This window comes from Bufo bufo, chromosome 1 (assembly GCF_905171765.1).
Source record: "Bufo bufo chromosome 1, aBufBuf1.1, whole genome shotgun sequence".
NCBI classification, from domain to species: domain Eukaryota; kingdom Metazoa; phylum Chordata; class Amphibia; order Anura; family Bufonidae; genus Bufo; species Bufo bufo.
The window spans coordinates 722,407,239-722,424,555 of NC_053389.1; the positions used below are offsets into that span (position 1 = coordinate 722,407,239).

General features: G+C 43.8%; 1 protein-coding gene across 1 annotated transcript in view; it reads right to left on the reverse strand.

Moving 5' to 3' along the window:
* Positions 1-767: 767 nt before the first annotated feature.
* The window catches only part of WDR76 (WD repeat domain 76), a 140,738-nt gene continuing 124,188 nt past the window's right edge, over positions 768-17,317 (reverse strand). The window contains 4 exon segments of the mRNA XM_040415662.1: positions 768-778; positions 990-1,220; positions 1,687-2,016; positions 2,290-2,535. Coding sequence (XP_040271596.1) covers positions 768-778; positions 990-1,220; positions 1,687-2,016; positions 2,290-2,535 — 818 coding nt within the window.

Below are 17,317 nucleotides of genomic sequence, written 5' to 3' on the forward strand. Positions count from 1 at the left end.
AATGAAGAAGAGCTAGTCTGATTGCTCTGATCTCCAGGAGATTCAATGACAATAACCTCTCCTGAGGTGTCCAAGTTCCCTGGACTGTCTTGTCCTGAAGATGCGCACCCCAGCCTACTAGGGATGCGTCTGAAGTAAGTATGATCCAAAAGGGCTGGATCAGGGACTTGCCGTCCGTGAGGTGGGACCACCACCTCAGAGAGGATCGGACTTTGTAAGGCAGGGAGAGCACGGAATTGAGTCCCGCCGGACTGTGATTCCACTTGGCTAATACTTCCGACTGGAGCGGATGTAAGTGCCATAATGCCCAAGGTACCGCCTCTGCGGTTGAAGACATTAGTCCCAACATCCTCATCCACTTTCGAATCGTTACCTGTTTTGGTACAGAGAGAGAACGGGCTGTCTGTTGCACGGATTGCCTTCTTTCGGGAGTGAGATGAATTGTCATCCTGACTGAATCCACCATGAACCCCAGGAACCTTACCGAGGTGGCTGGTTGAAGTTGGGATTTGTCCCAATTGATTATCCATCCTAACTGATGTAGGAATGTAACAGCCTGTTGGATGTGTTGGGACAGGATCGCTTGGGAAGGAGCTCTGAGGAGCCAGTCGTCCAGGTATGGAACTATGCTCAGGCCCTGAAGCCTTAGTGCGGCCACCACAGAGACCACTACTTTGGTGAAAGTGTGTGGGGCTGAAGAAATCCCAAACGGGAGGGCCACAAACTGAAAATGTTTTAGGACCCCCGTCCGATGTTTACCGCGATCCTTAAGAATCTTCTGGACCAAGGATGGATGGGAATATGGAGATAAGCATCCTTGAGGTCTAAGGTTGCCAAGAAATCTCCCGGCATAAGAAGATTGGTCACTGACTGGATAGTTTCCATACGGAACTTCTTCTGTTTTATGAAACGGTTGAAGAACCTCAGATCTATAATCATCCTCCAACCACCGGTACTCTTGGGTACCAGGAAAACTGGGGAGTAGATACCTGTTCCCCTCTCTTGGAGAGGAACCTCTTCTAAGGCCCCCTTCTGGAAGTATTCTAGCACGTAACTTTCTAGAATCTTCTGCTTGTTGCTGGGAAGAAGCCTTGTTTGGACAAACTTGTCCAGAGGCAAACTGCTCAAGTCTACAAGGTAGCCCTGAGAAATTACACGCAGGACCCAACTGTCCTGGATATGATCCTGCCAACAAGGTAGGAAGTGCTGTAGGCGACCGCCTACGGGAATGTGGGGAGAAGGGAGCCCGAGATCTCCAGTCAGACCGGCTAAATACCAAGAGCCTCAAGGAGGCCCGCAATCAGAGCGCCGAGCACTTCTTGGGGGGTCTAGAACCCCGAGAGGATCTCCCTCCTCTACGGGAACCCCAATTCCTCTGGGGTCTGGGTTGCGGTTCCGCTCTGGAACTATACCCCTTGCCCCGACCACGAAAGGACTGCTGGGGAAGGGACTTGCCCTTCTTGTCCAACAGCCCCTCCATTATGTGGTCAAGCTCTGCACCAAAAAGTTTGCCGGGTTCATATGCCATGGCACAGAGGTTATGTTTTGAGGTCGTATCGGCCTTCCAAGGTTTCAACCAAAGCGGACGCCTGCCCGCGGTTGAAAGAGCCATGGACTTGGATGCCAGCTTCAATTGTTGTGGAGCTGCGTCACACAAGAAGTCAATGGCAAGGCTGGCCGTCTTACATGAGGCCAGAATGTCGTCCCTAGAGACCCCTTGGTCCAGGTCAGACTGGATTTGGGAAAATCTAGATTTTAGAAAATTCGCCACTTCGGACGAGGAAATTGCGACTGAGGCGGAGGCCGAGGAATAAGCGTGCCTAAGGGCGCAGTCCGCCTTCCGGTCCATTGGGTCCAGCAAACTTGACCCGTCGTCTGAAGGGATCAGGGTCCTTCTGGATAATTTTGCGATCGCCATGTCCACAGGCCCCCAGGACGATACCTGATCCTCTTTAACCGGAAACACAGCCTTGAACCTTTTGGTCAACACTGGACCTTTCTCTGGCTTTCTCCACTCTGTTTTCATCAGAGACAGGAGAGAATCATCTGCTTTAAAGGCCCTAGGCCCCCTAGAGGCAGAGGATGAGGCTTCCCCCGGATCAACGTCCTGGTCCCCCGACCGGACGGATTTTAGTAGCCGCTGGGCCTTCTCCAGCGGAAAAAAATATGCGAATCCATCCTTCTCATCCGAGAAGGAAGAGGCTGAACCCTCTCTCGCCTCCTGACCCCCCGAGACCTCCATCGCACGATGGGGGGAGGAGGGACGATGACGTTTGGAGACCAGGGTACTCTTCAGCTCCTGTATGGAGGCGTTGACCTGGCTCATGTTGGACTCCATGTACCCCTTCACCCAATCGACCACGTCGTGGACAGATGGCTCCAGCTGGGGGAGTGTCTTGGCCCTACAGGATGGGCACCGGGAGAAATCGTAAGAGTCCTCCAGGACGATCTGACAGTCATGGCACTGCAGGTGGCGCCTTTTGCCCGCAGACTTCCTGCTGGGCTCTCGCTCACCGTCACCGGTAGACGACATGGCTGAAAATTAAAAGAGACATGAATTTAGCAAAATTCAAGAAAACAGAGCTTAATCGCAAGCTTCAGGATCTTTACCCAGAAGATCCTAGCAAGCTCTTATAATAAGTCAAAAGAAGATTTTCAGCACACAGAGGTTAGCAAACACTCTAGCACCAAACCACACTCAAGGTTAACAGCAAGCTGCGCTCCAGGAGACTGAACCTGGAGCTTCATCCAGTTTAAATAGGGTTGTTGGCGCCAAAAAGAAAGCCCCGCCCACAAAAGGGGCGGGGTAAACCTCTAAGTTTATATCTCTAAAACTAAAAGAAAAAACTCTATATTATGGACCCAGAGAGGGACCCTGAAACATTTAAAGGCCCCCCACGGCCCTATAACATCAAAATACACCTCCGGCCAACGATCCGATCGGCCGGAGCGAAACCCGGAAGTGACGTCACCTGACGTCACTTACGCAGGATGGCGGCGCCCAGCCGAACATGCGGGACGCCGCCACCGCCGCTCCAGCTCCGTAAATGAGGTAAGCCCCACAGTGGCAGGGCTCTGTACAAGGGAGCCAACAACAGCTTAAGGCCGGAGGACATCCTCAGGCCGCATCGGAGGAGCGGCCCAGTTCCCAAGGGATTAAATAAAAAAGGGGAAAGACACTCTCTCCACCGCAGGGATGGAGGAGTGCACCACCCGTCCCGTCCTGTCCGCAGGACAGAAAAAAACACATGGGTTTGAGGGTCACACCCCTCTTTATTGGGGGCAGGGAGGGCGTGTGCATGCCAGTGTTTTTTTTTTTTATTGTTTCATTAAACTTCCACCTGTCCTAACCAGTCCACAGGGGCAGAATACCCCATTTGTGCCACTGGTTAGGACGTAAGGGAAACGCAGAATATAGAACATGCTGCGATTTTCACGCAACGCACAAGTGATGTGTGAAAATCACCGCTCATGTGCACAGCCCCATAGAAATGAATGGGTCCGGATTCAGTGCGGGTGCAATGCGTTCACGTCACGCATTGCACCCTTGCGGAAATCTCGCCCGTGTGAAAGAGGCCTAAATCTCCCACACCATCTGGTGGGATTGATCGTGCTGATTAAAAGAATACCTTTCTTTTGTCTGTATGTTAGATGTAAAGACATATGCGTTTTTATTTATATGCAAATGAGCAAGTAGGTAAGTTCTCACATTCATCCTTTTTTTTTTTTGCACCAGGTCATTTTGCCATACACATATGATTTTAATATCTATCAACTTTTATTATGTGTTAAATGAGGGGGAAGAAAATTAACTGAAGAAACAAATTTATAAAAGTCTCTTTTGGGATTTGAACCTGAGACCCATCTATATGGAAGGCAGAAGACGTCCCCCCAGGTTATAGAAATACCATGATGAGAATATTATATTTATCAAAACTTTTGGCAGAAAAATAGAACTTTTATTTTCCAGCTTTTCTTTTTTTAAGTTACAGGTTTCTGCAAAGTTAATGTTGCTGAAAAAATACTGCAGCAAAAACCATTACAATAAATGTGTTTTTGTAATATGCTTAACCCCTTCTCGACCAGCGCCGTAATAGTTCGGCGCAGCGGGATGTGACATACTGCCCAGCGTACTACTACGGCGCGACGAGCTCCCGGGCATAATCACTCGGGAACCGGGGTGCGATGGCTGCTCTGCCGAGCAGGCAGTCATATTAACTAAGGGCTGCGGGAGGTATTTCCACCCCCTTGCAGCTCCGATCGCTGCTATTGGCCGGATTCCACAGGCATGCGCATCGCAGCTCCGGCTGCGACACGGAGCTGCGGGGGTGTCATCTGGAGGTGACCGGTGCTGAACAAGTCAGCACCTGTCTCCTCCTAGGTCAGGCAGGTGACACCAGTGTTTTTGGTCCCCTGCCAGCGCTGTTTTAACCCCTTTCCTGCTGAAAAGAAGAAATAACATCTGGAATAGCTGAATTAACTTTTTTTTTTAAATCCAACCGTTTCTCAGCTCTGCACCACTTTTTCTGCGTGTGAGCTGTGACCGATAAGTGCCTGATCAGCATCTGCTTTTTTTTTTTGTTAAAAAAGAAAAATGTCATTAGATCTTTATAAAAGTATAAAGTTCTATGTTTCTATATATATATACACTGCTCAAAAAAATAAAGGGAACACAAAAATAACACATCCTAGATCTGATTTAATTAAATATTCTTCTGAAATACTTTGTTCTTTACATAGTTGAATGTGCTGACAACAAAATCACACAAAAATAAAAAATGGAAATCAAATTTTTCAACCCATGGAGGTCTGCATTTGGAGTCACACTCAAAATTAAAGTGGAAAAACACACTACAGGCTGATCCAACTTTGATGTAATGTCCTTAAAACAAGTCAAAATGAGGCTCAGTAGTGTGTGTGGCCTCCACATGCCTGTAAGACCTCCCTACAACGCCTGTGCATGCTCCTGATGAGGTGTCGGACGGTCTCCTGAGGGATCTCCTCCCAGACCTGGACTAAAGCATCTGCCAACTCCTGGACAGTCTGTGGTGCAACGTGACGTTGGTGGATAGAGCGATACATGATGTCCCAGATGTGCTCAATTGGATTCAGGTCTGGGGAACGGGCGGGCCAGTCCATAGCATCAATGCCTTCATCTTGCAGGAACTGCTGACACACTCCAGCCACTTGAGGTCTAGCATTGTCTTGCATTAGGAGGAACCCAGGGACAACCGCACCAGCATATGGTCTCACAAGGGGTCTGAGGATCTCATCTCGGTACCTAATGGCAATCAGGTTACCTCTGGCGAGCACATGGAGGGTTGTGCGGCCCTCCAAAGAAATGCCACCCCACACCATTACTGACCCAATGCCAAACCGGTCATGCTGGAGGATGTTGCAGGCAGCAGAACATTCTCCACGGCGTCTCCAGACTCTGTCACGTCTGTCACATGTGCTCAGTGTGAACCTGCTTTCATCTGTGAAGAGCACAGGGCGCCAGTGGCGAATTTGCCAATCTTGGTGTTCTCTGGCAAATGCCAAACGTCCTGCACGGTGTTGGGCTGTAAGCACAACCCCCACCTGTGGACGTCGGGCCCTCATATCACCCTCATGGAGTCTGTTTCTGAGTGCTGGGTGAGATAAATATCTCTGTCAAATTACAACTTTGTATAAAAAAATGGAAAAAGAGAGATATTTCTCTCGCCCAGCATGGGTATATGTAAAAAGACACCCCAAAACACATTGCCCAACTTCTCCTGAGTACGGCGATACCACATGTGTGACACTTTTTTGCAGCCTAGGTGGGCAAAGGGGCCCACATTCCAAAGAGCACCTTTAGGATTTCACAGGGCATTTTTTACACATTTTGATTTCAAACTACTTCTCACGCATTAGGGCCCCAAAAATGCCAGGGCAGTATAAATACCCCACAAGTGACCCCATTTTGGAAAGAAGACACCCCAAGGTATTTCATGATGGGCATAGTGAGTTCATGGAAGTTTTTATTTTTTGCCACAAGTTAGTGGAATATGAGACTTTGTAAGGAAAAAAGTAAAAAATAAAAAAAATCATCATTTTCCGCTAACTTGTGACAAAAAATAAAAAGTTCTATGAACTCACTATGCCCATCAGCTAATACATTGGGGTGTCTACTTTCCGAAATGGGGTCATTTGTGGGGTTTTTCTTCTGTCTGGGCATTGTAGAACCTCAGGAAACATGACAGGTGCTCAGAAAGTCAGAGCTGCTTCAAAAAGCGGAAAATCACATTTTTGTACCATAGTTTGTAAACGCTATAACTTTTACCCAAACATTTTTTTTTTATGAAAGACATGTAGAACAATAAATTTTGAGAAAAATTTATATAGAAATGTAGTCTTTTTTTAAAAAAAAATTACAACTGAAAGTGAAAAATGTCATTTTTTTGCTAAAATTTCGGTAAATTTCGATTAATAACAAAAAAAGTAAAAATGTCAGCAGCAATGAAATACCAGCAAATGAAAGCTCTATTAGTGAGAAGAAAAGGAGGTAAAATTCATTTGGGTGGTAAGTTGCATGACCGAGCAATAAACCGTTAAAGTTGTGGAGTGCCGATTTGTAAAAAAGGGCCTGGTCACTAGGGGGGTATAAACCTGTGGTCCTTAAGTGGTTAATATTACATATCAGAGAACAGTATTTGGTATTCCAGTAATCAACAATAACCTGTACAATATAATACAGAAAACACATTATGGTAATTAGTAAGCAGTGAAAATAAAAATAAATTTTCCCCCTTCCTTTCAGTAATAAATAGTATTATATATTTAATATTATGTTTGAGAATAATATAGTAATATGTATTAGCTTTCTAAGCATAAAAAAAATATTTCATATAAAAATGGGAATTGAACCAATGAACCTTCTGCATAAAATGTAGCAGCCTTACCCACTACTCTATAGAAAAGAACGTTGAATTTTAAAGGCATTATCCAAGACTATAAAAATGTCCCCCATATGCCGGGCCCCTCGCACTGAATATACTTACCTGGCTCCCTGCACCGCCGCTGCTGCTTCTCCCCTGGCGTGTATGAAAACAGGGACATGGACCAGCCACCTTGGCGTCACCCGCAATGCTAGGGCGCTCGTCACCGCCTGCCATTGGCTGCTGTTAACAAACCCCCCCGTACACGGGGAGAAAGAAGCATTGGGGAGCTTTTTATAGTCTTGGATAACCCCTTTAAGTTAGTTAGTGAACAGTATTTCTGTAATATTTGTTTTATGGTAAAACATGATTCTGCAAAGATAATTTTGATAAAAATTATCGAAAGAAAAAACTAGAGGTGGGAGGAATCCAATTTTTTTCGAATCCGAAAAGGTTCTCGAATATATTGAATCTTTTGAATCTCGAATCCTATGGATCCTGTACATAAGAATTGTGTGAACGGTGTAAGAAACAAAGTGATCGAAACACTTATGGGGGGATCTGTGGATGACACTGCTATGGGGGGAATCTGTGGATGGCACTGTTATGGGGGGATCTGTGGATGGCACTGTTATGGGGGGGGATCTCTGGTTGGCACAGTTATGATGATCTCTGGATGGCACTGTGATGGGGGGGGATCTGTGGATGACACATATATAGCATCTTATGCTATGTGCCATCCACAGATCCCCCCCATAACAGTATCCCTGCAGTGTGAATGACCCCCAATACAGGGGCAGGGGCCTGGCGTCTGGATTAGGAATGACAGCGGGGACCGGTGCAGTCCCTGTATTCTAATGCACCGGCCCCGCGGACTGTAGTATAATCTTATCTAACCTGCATTGTTAAGATATAATAATCATGCGTAATTCATCTGTATTACTTACAACATTAAGTTCCGTAGCAGAGAGGAGGGAGGAGGCAGGACGGGAGGATGGGCGGGCGGCGCGTCACTAACTACGTCACGCACCCGTGCTGCCTGCTTCATTCATAAAGTGGGCGGCGCAGGCGCATGACGTAGTGAGTGATGCGCCGCCCGCCCTGCCTCCTCCCTGCTACGGAACTTAATGTTGTAAGTAATACAGAAGGATTACACATAATTATTATATCTTAACAATGCAGGTTAGATAAGTTTATACTACAGTGAGCGGGGCTGGTGCATTAAAATACAGAAACTGCACCGGTCCCCACTGTCATTCCTAATCCAAATGCCGGACCCCAGCCCCTCCTCCCTCTATTGATAAACCCGCCCACCGCGCTGTGCGGCATGGCGGCAGATATTGGGATTCTAATTTCACTAAATTATGTTGGGATTCGAGTCCACGAATCCCACAAGATTCGAGGGATTCGTCGTCCCACCTCTTCATCGACAAGAAAGTAAAGTAATGTCATAATCTTTTATAAGATGAAGGTAAAGATTGCTTAATAATTTTCTTTCTTCTTTCCCAAGTAGTTTACCCTTAACAAAAATTATTGTATGATTATAACTTTATACTGTCTTGTTATAAGATTTTGATTAATCACAAATTAAGACCAGAAGACGTTGGAAAACAAGGCAGAACAACAACAAAGATCATCAGCAATTCTGGGTGTGGTGTGTCTGTTTTCAGGAAAGCTGTGTTTGTTTGTGCTGCAAGTTTTATGATGAAACAAAGAAAACTGTGTGGCTGGGATGGAAGCCATAAATGATTCAGTGGAATGTGAATGGGTGTGGCTTTGAGTTGTAGTTGAGCTGAGTATGTGTGAAGTGAAGGCTGAAGAAAACTTAGCTGAGCTGTGTGCGCAATCCGTACATCATGTATAAGAGCGTGGTTATGAGACGTTCGTGAAAATGAATAAATGAAAATGAGAATATGTATGGAGTATGATATTTGTCTTTATATAATATGCGCATTGGGGACTTTATTTTATTTTTCTTAGAAGATTTGGGGATTTATTGGTGCCAAAAATGTTGATTGAGCTCTACATTTTTAATCGAAGTTCATGAAACGTTCTTATGGGCCCTTCATGTGTTCATGTCTGTATTGTCAGACCTGTTCGTTTAAACGTTTGAATGTTATATGTTAAATATTTTGGCTAACATCAGCGATCTATCCTCATGAACAGCTAAGACAATACTGAAGGACAGAGGGAAGATCACACCGTCCGACTGAAAGTGGTGGACTTAGATGACTCAGAGGAGAGGGAGGAGGACAGGGTGGATGTTACATACGACAGCCCTTGTGCCCATCCCCTAGACACAAGACACCCCAATGAAAGATGAGAAGTCCTGTGTTTCAGTCTATTAACATTTCACATTAGGAAAAGCTGGATACTTCTGTAAGCCAAAATGCAGAGTAACATAAAACAGCATTGGTGGTTCAGTGGTGCCAACCACAGGTAGTGTTCCTTTGGCATTGTCCCAGCCCTGATGCCAAACGGCTCATTGAAGTGAGGAAAAAGCAAGTTTGCCACCCTATAATGGTTCTGGGAGATGGACCTGCAGAGTATGTGGGACCCAGAAACCAGAAGAGAGAGAGAGTTGTGCTGTGTGTGGTACTCCTTGTCCACACCACACAAGAGGATTGTATTCTGTGTTGACCATGCCCGGATCACTGTCCGTCCCCACAGACACCCATTTTTTTGTCATAAGGACAACACAAAGACAGATGAGAGGGAAAAGTTAGATCAAGATTAGGAAATAGGCAATCCAGTATTGGCTGTGCTTTAAAACATTTTAGCAGCTTCAAGTCCGACCCCAATGATATCCCTCACTCTGGGTGATACAGAAGTAGTCCTGTTTTTTTTTATTGATACTGGAGCAGCCAAGACAATTGTGCACAGCAAACATGTCCTCCCCTGATTTAATCTCCAAGGACACCCGCCTTTGAGTAGAAGTGGATGGTAAAGTAGTACACTCCCCTTTTTAACAAAACCCATTCGTATTAGATTTGCCCTTAACCAAGAAGTGCTTGCCCGTTTGCTGTCAGCGATAACGCCCCTTGTTGCCTTCTGGCTACACATTTGCTTGCAAAAGTACATGCTAGTATAAATAATGGGAAGATTCAGACTCCAGCACTCACTTTTTTGAAGTGTCAAGTTCTCCGTCTTTATTTAGCAATTGTGCACAGACAATACAGGACTCAAATTCTCTCTGGTGTAGGCTGTTGACGCGTTTCGAAAGATTCTTATTCGTAACAGTGGTGTGCGTCTGGTGTTCTCAGGTATAAGTAGGAGCTCAAATGTGTGTAATTAGCGCTATAGTCACTCCCACCTATGACTATGCAGAGGGTGGGGAGAGAGAATAGTATGGGGCAATTAGAGTTCCTCCCCTTTGCGCAACACATGTCTCTAATAGTTATCACCTGGAGCATCAGAATCATTCCATTTGAATATCTGACATACAGAGATTTACATAAAGTTACTTTAAAAACAAGCTTGTTTCTATACATACAGATTAACTCTTCTAACATAATAAAAGTTGTGTAACATACAGATAAAATAATAGAAAAATAGGAAAAGAAGAGGGACAAATGCGGAAAAAAACTCTGCTAACAAGTCTGCTGCGTTAGATAGGTATCCATTCACATTATACTCGCGTTACTTCTCAATTTAATTTTCTGAAAATATTGCTGAATATTTTAATAGAAGATATACATAATTGTTCGGCATGCGTGCCATGAGGAAAAAAGGAAGGAAGGAAAAATATCAAGCAACATTTAATAAAAGTGCATAATTTCCCTTCTTAGATTTAAACCTTTTGGATATCTTGTTTCCAGTTTAAATATCCAAAAGGGCTCTCTCAGATTGACTTGATGTTTTATATCCCCTCCTCTAATAGAGGTTTTAACCTGTTCTATGGCATATGTTTTGAAATACTTGGGGCTACGATTATGTTTTTCAATAAAATGTCTTGCCACATTTGATATGTTGGTATAGGAGGGATTGTCTATATAGTTTAGGTGTTCCAAGATTCGGTTTTTGAATTTTCTTATAGTACACCCTATATACATTTTGTCACACTGTTCACACCAGATTACATAAACTACTGCTTTTGTATTGCAGTTGATATAAGACTTGATATTATGAGTCTGTGTGTGATCTGTTTTACAAAAGGTTTTTGTATTTTGTAAAGACCTCAAACAATAGGAAATTCTTTGTCCCCGTCCATGTTTGTACGGGAAATTTGCCCACAAACAGATACATGGTTGACATACAAGGGGTTCACACGCTGCGGTAGCCAGCGTTGCCGCACCTGTAATTATGTACAAAATACAAAAACCTTTTGTAACACAGATCACACACAGACTCCTAATATCAAGTCTTATATCAACTGCAATACAAAAGCAGTAGTTTATGTGATCTGGTGTGAACAATGTGACAAAATGTATATAGGGTGTACTATAAGAAAATTCAAAAACCGAATCTTGGAACACCTAAACTATATAGACAATCCCTCCTATACCAACATATCAAATGTGGCAAGACATTTTATTGAAAAACATAATCGTAGCCCCAAGTATTTCAAAACATATGCCATAGAACAGGTTAAAACCTCTATTAGAGGAGGGGATATAAAAAATCAAGTCAATCTGAGAGAGGCCTTTTGGATATTTAAACTGGAAACAAGATATCCAAAAGGTTTAAATCTGAGAAGGGAAATTATGCACTTTTATTAAATGTTGCTTGATATTTTTCCTTCCTTCCTTTTTTCCTCATGGCACGCATGCCGAACAATTATGTATATCTTCTATTAAAATATTCAGCAACATTTTCTGAAAAATTAAATTGAGAAGTAACGCGAGTATAATGTGAATGGATCCTATCTAACGCAGCAGACTTGTAGCAGAGTTTTTCCGCATTTGTCCCTCTTCTTTCCTATTTTTCTATTATTTTATCTGTATGTTACCAACTTTTATTATGTTAGAAGAGTTAATCTGTATGTATAGAAACAAGCTTGTTTTTAAAGTAACTTTATGTAAATCTCTGTATGTCAGATATTCGAATGGAATGATTCTGATGCTCCAGGTGCTAACTATTAGAGACATGTGTTGCGCAAAGGGAGGAACTCTAATTGCCCCATACTATTCTCTCTCCCCACCCTCTGCATAGTCATAGGTGGGAGTGACTATAGCGCTAATTACACACATTTGAGCTCCTACTTATACCTGAGAACACCAGACGCACACCACTGTTACGAATAAGAATCTTTCGAAACGCGTCAACAGCCTACACCAGAGGGAATTTGAGTCCTGTATTGTCTGTGCACAATTGCTAAATAAAGACGGAGAACTTGACACTTCAAAAAAGTGAGTGCTGGAGTCTGAATCTTCCCATTATTTCTCTGTACCTGTCCAAGGAGGTTGAAAAACCAAGACACCGAGCACGCAGATACATCTCAACCGCAGAAATAGTGAGCCGGTATTTCTACTTTACATGTTTTAACCTTACATGCTAGTATCTCATATCAGGATAACAGCACTGTGAAGCTTACAGGTGCCCTCAATGAACAGGAACTTTGTTTGTTGGCCATTAGTGATAAAACTCCCTGGACCATGCACTTTTTTTGTACCTTGTGAAAAAGAAAGGTGAGAAGAGCAAACCCACTCCACTGTGATTGATTCAGCAAGTGTTTTCTTTTCAGTACCACTACATCTAGACAGCAGGTATTTGTTTGCGATCAGACATAGGGGAAAACAGTATACCTGGGTGGTACTGCCGCAGGAAGCCTGGAACTCACCAAGTATGTATACTGCAGCCATGTTACTCCTGTCCTTTTTTAGCTGATCATGGCGGCAAGGTGAGAGGGGGGGGGGGGGAAATTACTGCTACCTCCCAGGGGTGAAACATCTCAACCCTGAATGTAAGAAGGCTGTGGAGGACATCCCTTTGCAAAGAACATGAATGCACTGAGGACATTTTTGGGCCCTGTTTTTTACGCAGACCTTGGATACACAGGTTTGATGCAGCCTCTTTATGATTGATTGTCCTTTAGTCCCTTCCACCTTATTGATGAGGTGGTAGATGCCTTTTATGCCCAAACCTGGAAATTTGTGCTCCCCGCACTGGGCCTATCAGATTATTATATTTTTACATATTGTACAGAAGTCAATGGCCATGCCCCAGCTGTCCTCACCCAACTGCATGGCCAGCAACAACGCCCTGTGGCATATTATTCAGCCAGACTTGGCCCCGTGGCCAGAGGTGCCCCTTTCTGCATCAGAGCTGTAGTAGTTGTACAAGCTGTGCTTGATAAAAGCTCTGAGATAGTCCTGAACCACAAAGTGACAGTGATATTACTTCTATCCTATTCTATGAAAAGTACAACCCAAAAATCTTTTTGTTGCCAGCTATTTGAGAATGCAGTGTTTCCATTTGTTGCCTGACAATGTTTCTGTCCAAAAGGTGTAATACTTTGAATCCAGCCACCCTGTTGCCTCTGGAAAAGGGGGGAGGGAAGAGTTAGGGCACTGCACTTAAACTTTTCTTCCAGACCCAGAGGAAGAGGCTCACGACTGTTTGCAGATTATGTCACAAGAGATAGCGGGATGTGGTAAATCAGCCATTAGGTAATCCAGATCATGTGCCTCTTTGTGGATGATCGAGGTATGGCCAGGATGGCAGGTACACATGACACTCTTTAAAAAAAACAACAGTCCACCTTACCACCACATATCGCTGCTCAAGAAATGGAGCTAAAGATGCTGAAGTTGGCTTGCAGCGATGTAGAGGGAAAAACAGCTAACATTACACTGATTCCAGTTATGCCTTTGGGATGGGCCCATTTGGAAAGCCAGAGACTTCTGACCACTTCAGGTAAACCCATCGAAAATGGGGGAAGCAGTGAGGTCTCTGATGGAATCTCTCATGTCACTAACTTGAGTGGCTGTGAGAACAACAAAGGGTCACTGTAAAACAGACTCAGAGGAGTTAAAAGGGAAAAGCCATGGCAGATCAGGCGGCGAAAATGGCTGCCAAATTGCCTAGGCAGACCTCTGCCTTAGTGGCCACAGTTCAGGTCCCTGAAATAACTCCTCCTGTCTCCCTGGAAGGTCTTACAGAACCAGGCGGGGAAGGAGAAAAGGGACTAGTGGATAGAACAAGGGGGGACTACGAATGACGAAGGCCTAATACAGTTCCAAGGGAAACTCTGCCTTCCCAGGTCCCTCTACCTCACGATGGCACAGGCAACCCATGGACAGACACACCAGACAAAAACTGCTATGTGTGATTTAGTACATAGCGTATGGTACGCCCCAGGGTTCAGCACTGTAGCAGTTAGATATACTCAAGGATCTATGATTTGTGCCCAGGACAATGTGGGCGAGGTGGTTAAGGTACCCCAGAAACACACATTTTGCCCTTTGTATCTGATTCAACGCTTGCAGACTACCTTCAACTACCCAAGGTGGGCATGTATATGTATTGATGTGTAATGACTTGTTTTCAAGATGGCCAAAAGCATACCCAAAGAAGATTATGGCCGAAGTTGTATGCAGGTATGGGGTACCAGAGACCATTGAAAGGTGAAGTGATGCAGGAGATGATGAAGGTTTTGGGTGTAGAACAGGCCTTACATGCTTCGTACCATCCACAAAGCAGCAGTAGGGTAAGGAAAAAGGAACTGAATGGGACACTAAAGTTAAAGATTCAAAAAGTTATAAACAGTGCCTGCTGGTAGTCCTCTTTTGAGTAAGGTATACCCCAAACAGTAAGACAGGCCTTAGTCCCATAAAGGTCCTTTTCGGGTCACCCCCAGGATAGCATTGTATTTCGCACAGCAGCTCCAGATGCAACATGGTTGTCTGACAGATTATGTGATCAGTTTTTGCTTCACTTCCCTATCTTGATAAAATACTTGTGTCTGGAGATTGGGTGGTAGTAAAAAGACACGTTAGAAAAGTCCTCAAACCCTGGTTTGATGGTCCATTCCAAGTGTTGCAGACCACATACACAGTGAAGCTCAAAGGAAAGCATAATTGGACTCATTTCAAGAAAGTGTTGAGTCTGGAGACTTGAAAGGATGATGTTTCTTGTTTTACCTTGTGTGACTGCTGATCCTGACTCAGCAAGGCAGTTGACGAGACCATACCGGAGAGGATGATGGGAGAATTGTATGAAGACTTCGATCCAGAAAAATCTGAAGCACTGATGACGTCAAAACAAGTTAGGGAAAGATCATCTGACTTCCCCATGCTCAAATCCAGTGTCATGGGAGGCTGTTCACTAGGAATGGCTTGTCATGGAAAATGGTGAAGAAGATGTGGAGCATTGGGACAGATGTTTAGGGAAAGAATGAAATTCAAGGGGGGACTGATAGAGATGTGTGAATTTCATTTTATGTTATGTATCTCTAGGACTGTAACTAGTTAACTTTTCTGAAGTAGTCACAAACTACTTCTTATCACAAGTGCCTCCCTTTTTCCCTTTTTGCTTCCACACTGGGGGGGGGGGGGGGGGGGGTGGCAGAGAGCTGTGCTGTAGGCAGTGTTTGTCTTCTCCTCTTTGTATAGATGCTTCAAGGAAGATGTATGCACTGTGGAAGAATGCCTAAACCAATCACTTAGCTGGATGATACATAGACACATAATATTCACTGCCTATAGAAAAGCACCTCCTTTGAAGTGTCACATATGACGTATGTAGTATTAAAGTTAGGAAGACCGCCATTACAACATGGCACGGACCCATAGATATTTATATTCAAAAGTTTATGAGCTGGTGCATACTGCGCAGAAGCCAAGTGTTCTCTTATATCTTCCTTTTTAGCCAATGAAATAATGCATGGGCCTTAGAAAGGACTGCCCTTTTCTGAAGATGTATATACAGCTTTAACTCATTATAATAAACAGAGAGATTATCTTGACCAGCTATGTGTCAGCATCTAGTCTCTCAGCCACGCGTGGATATTAACCCCTTGGGGGTACCTTGATTTGGAGCACCAGGGGAGAACTTGGAGGTCTGCTTAAGACCAGCTTTAACAGTATCTCAATGTAATATTAAGATGTCGAGCCCTATCAATCAAGGGGAGGGCAGAGTGTGCAGAGCAGAGGGGCATTACAAAAGCAGTTCTCCAAGGTTCAGCCTGACCCTCTGATGCTCGAACTTGCTCATTTGCATATAAAAAAAACCCTGAGATATCTCTGCAGCGGTTCAACATACTAAAGAAAGAAAAGTATCGTTCTAATCAGCATGATAAACCCTACCAGACAGTATGCCTTTAAAAATAAAATAAAAATATAGGGTTGATCATGCTGACAGAGGTGCTTTAATACTTTACACAGTTTGGACGTCATTAAAGGTCCAGTGCACAATTAATTTTATGGAATAAATATGACCTTTCTGGTGAGCAACTGACCCTATATCTTTCAGCAGTAACTTCCAAATGTTTTACAATGGAAGAACCTCTGAAAAAAGATTCCCTCATTTTGAAAACCTATCATGGAAAATCAGGTCCCATGAAACTCATACAGTGGATATAAAAAGTCTACACACCTCTGTTAAAATGTCAGGTTTCTGTGATGTAAAAAAAAATGCGACAAAGATAAATCATTTCAGAACTTTTTACACCTTTAATGTGACCTATAAACTGTACAACTCAATAAAAAAAAGAAACTGAAATCTTTTAGGTAGAGGGAAGAAAAAAATATAAAAATAAAATAATATGGTTGCATAAGTGTGCACACCCTTAAACTAATACTTAGTTGAAGCCCTTTTTGATTTTATTACAGCACTCAGTCTTTTTGGGTATGAGTCTATCAGCATGGCACATTTTGACTTGGCAACATTTGCCCACTCTTCTTTGCAAAAACACTCCAAACCTGTCAGATTGCGAGGGCATCTCCTGTGCACAGCCCTCTTCAGATCACCCCACAGATTCAGGTGTAGGCTCTGGCTGGGCCATTCTAAAACTTTAATCTTCTTCTGGTGAAGCCTTTTCTTTGTTGATTTGGATGTATGCTTTGGGTCGTTGTCATACTGAAAGATGAAGTTCCTCTTCATGTTCAGCTTTCTAGCAGAAGCCTGAAGGTTTTGTGCCAATATTGACTGGTATATGGAACTGTTCATAATTCCCTCTAGCTTAACTAAGGCACCAGTTCCAGCTGAAGAAAAACAGCCCCAAAGCATGATGCTGCCACCACCATGCTTCACTTTGGGTATTGTGTTCTTTTGGTGATGTGCAGTGTTGTTTTTGCACCAAACATATCTTTTGGAATTATGGCCAAAAAGTTCAACCTTGGTTTCATCAGACCATAACACCTTTTTCCACATGCTTTTGGGAGACTTCAGATGTGTTTTTACAAAATGTAGCCTGGCTTGGATGTTTTTCTTCATAAGAAAAGGCTTTTGTCTTGCCACTCTACCCCATAGCCCAGACA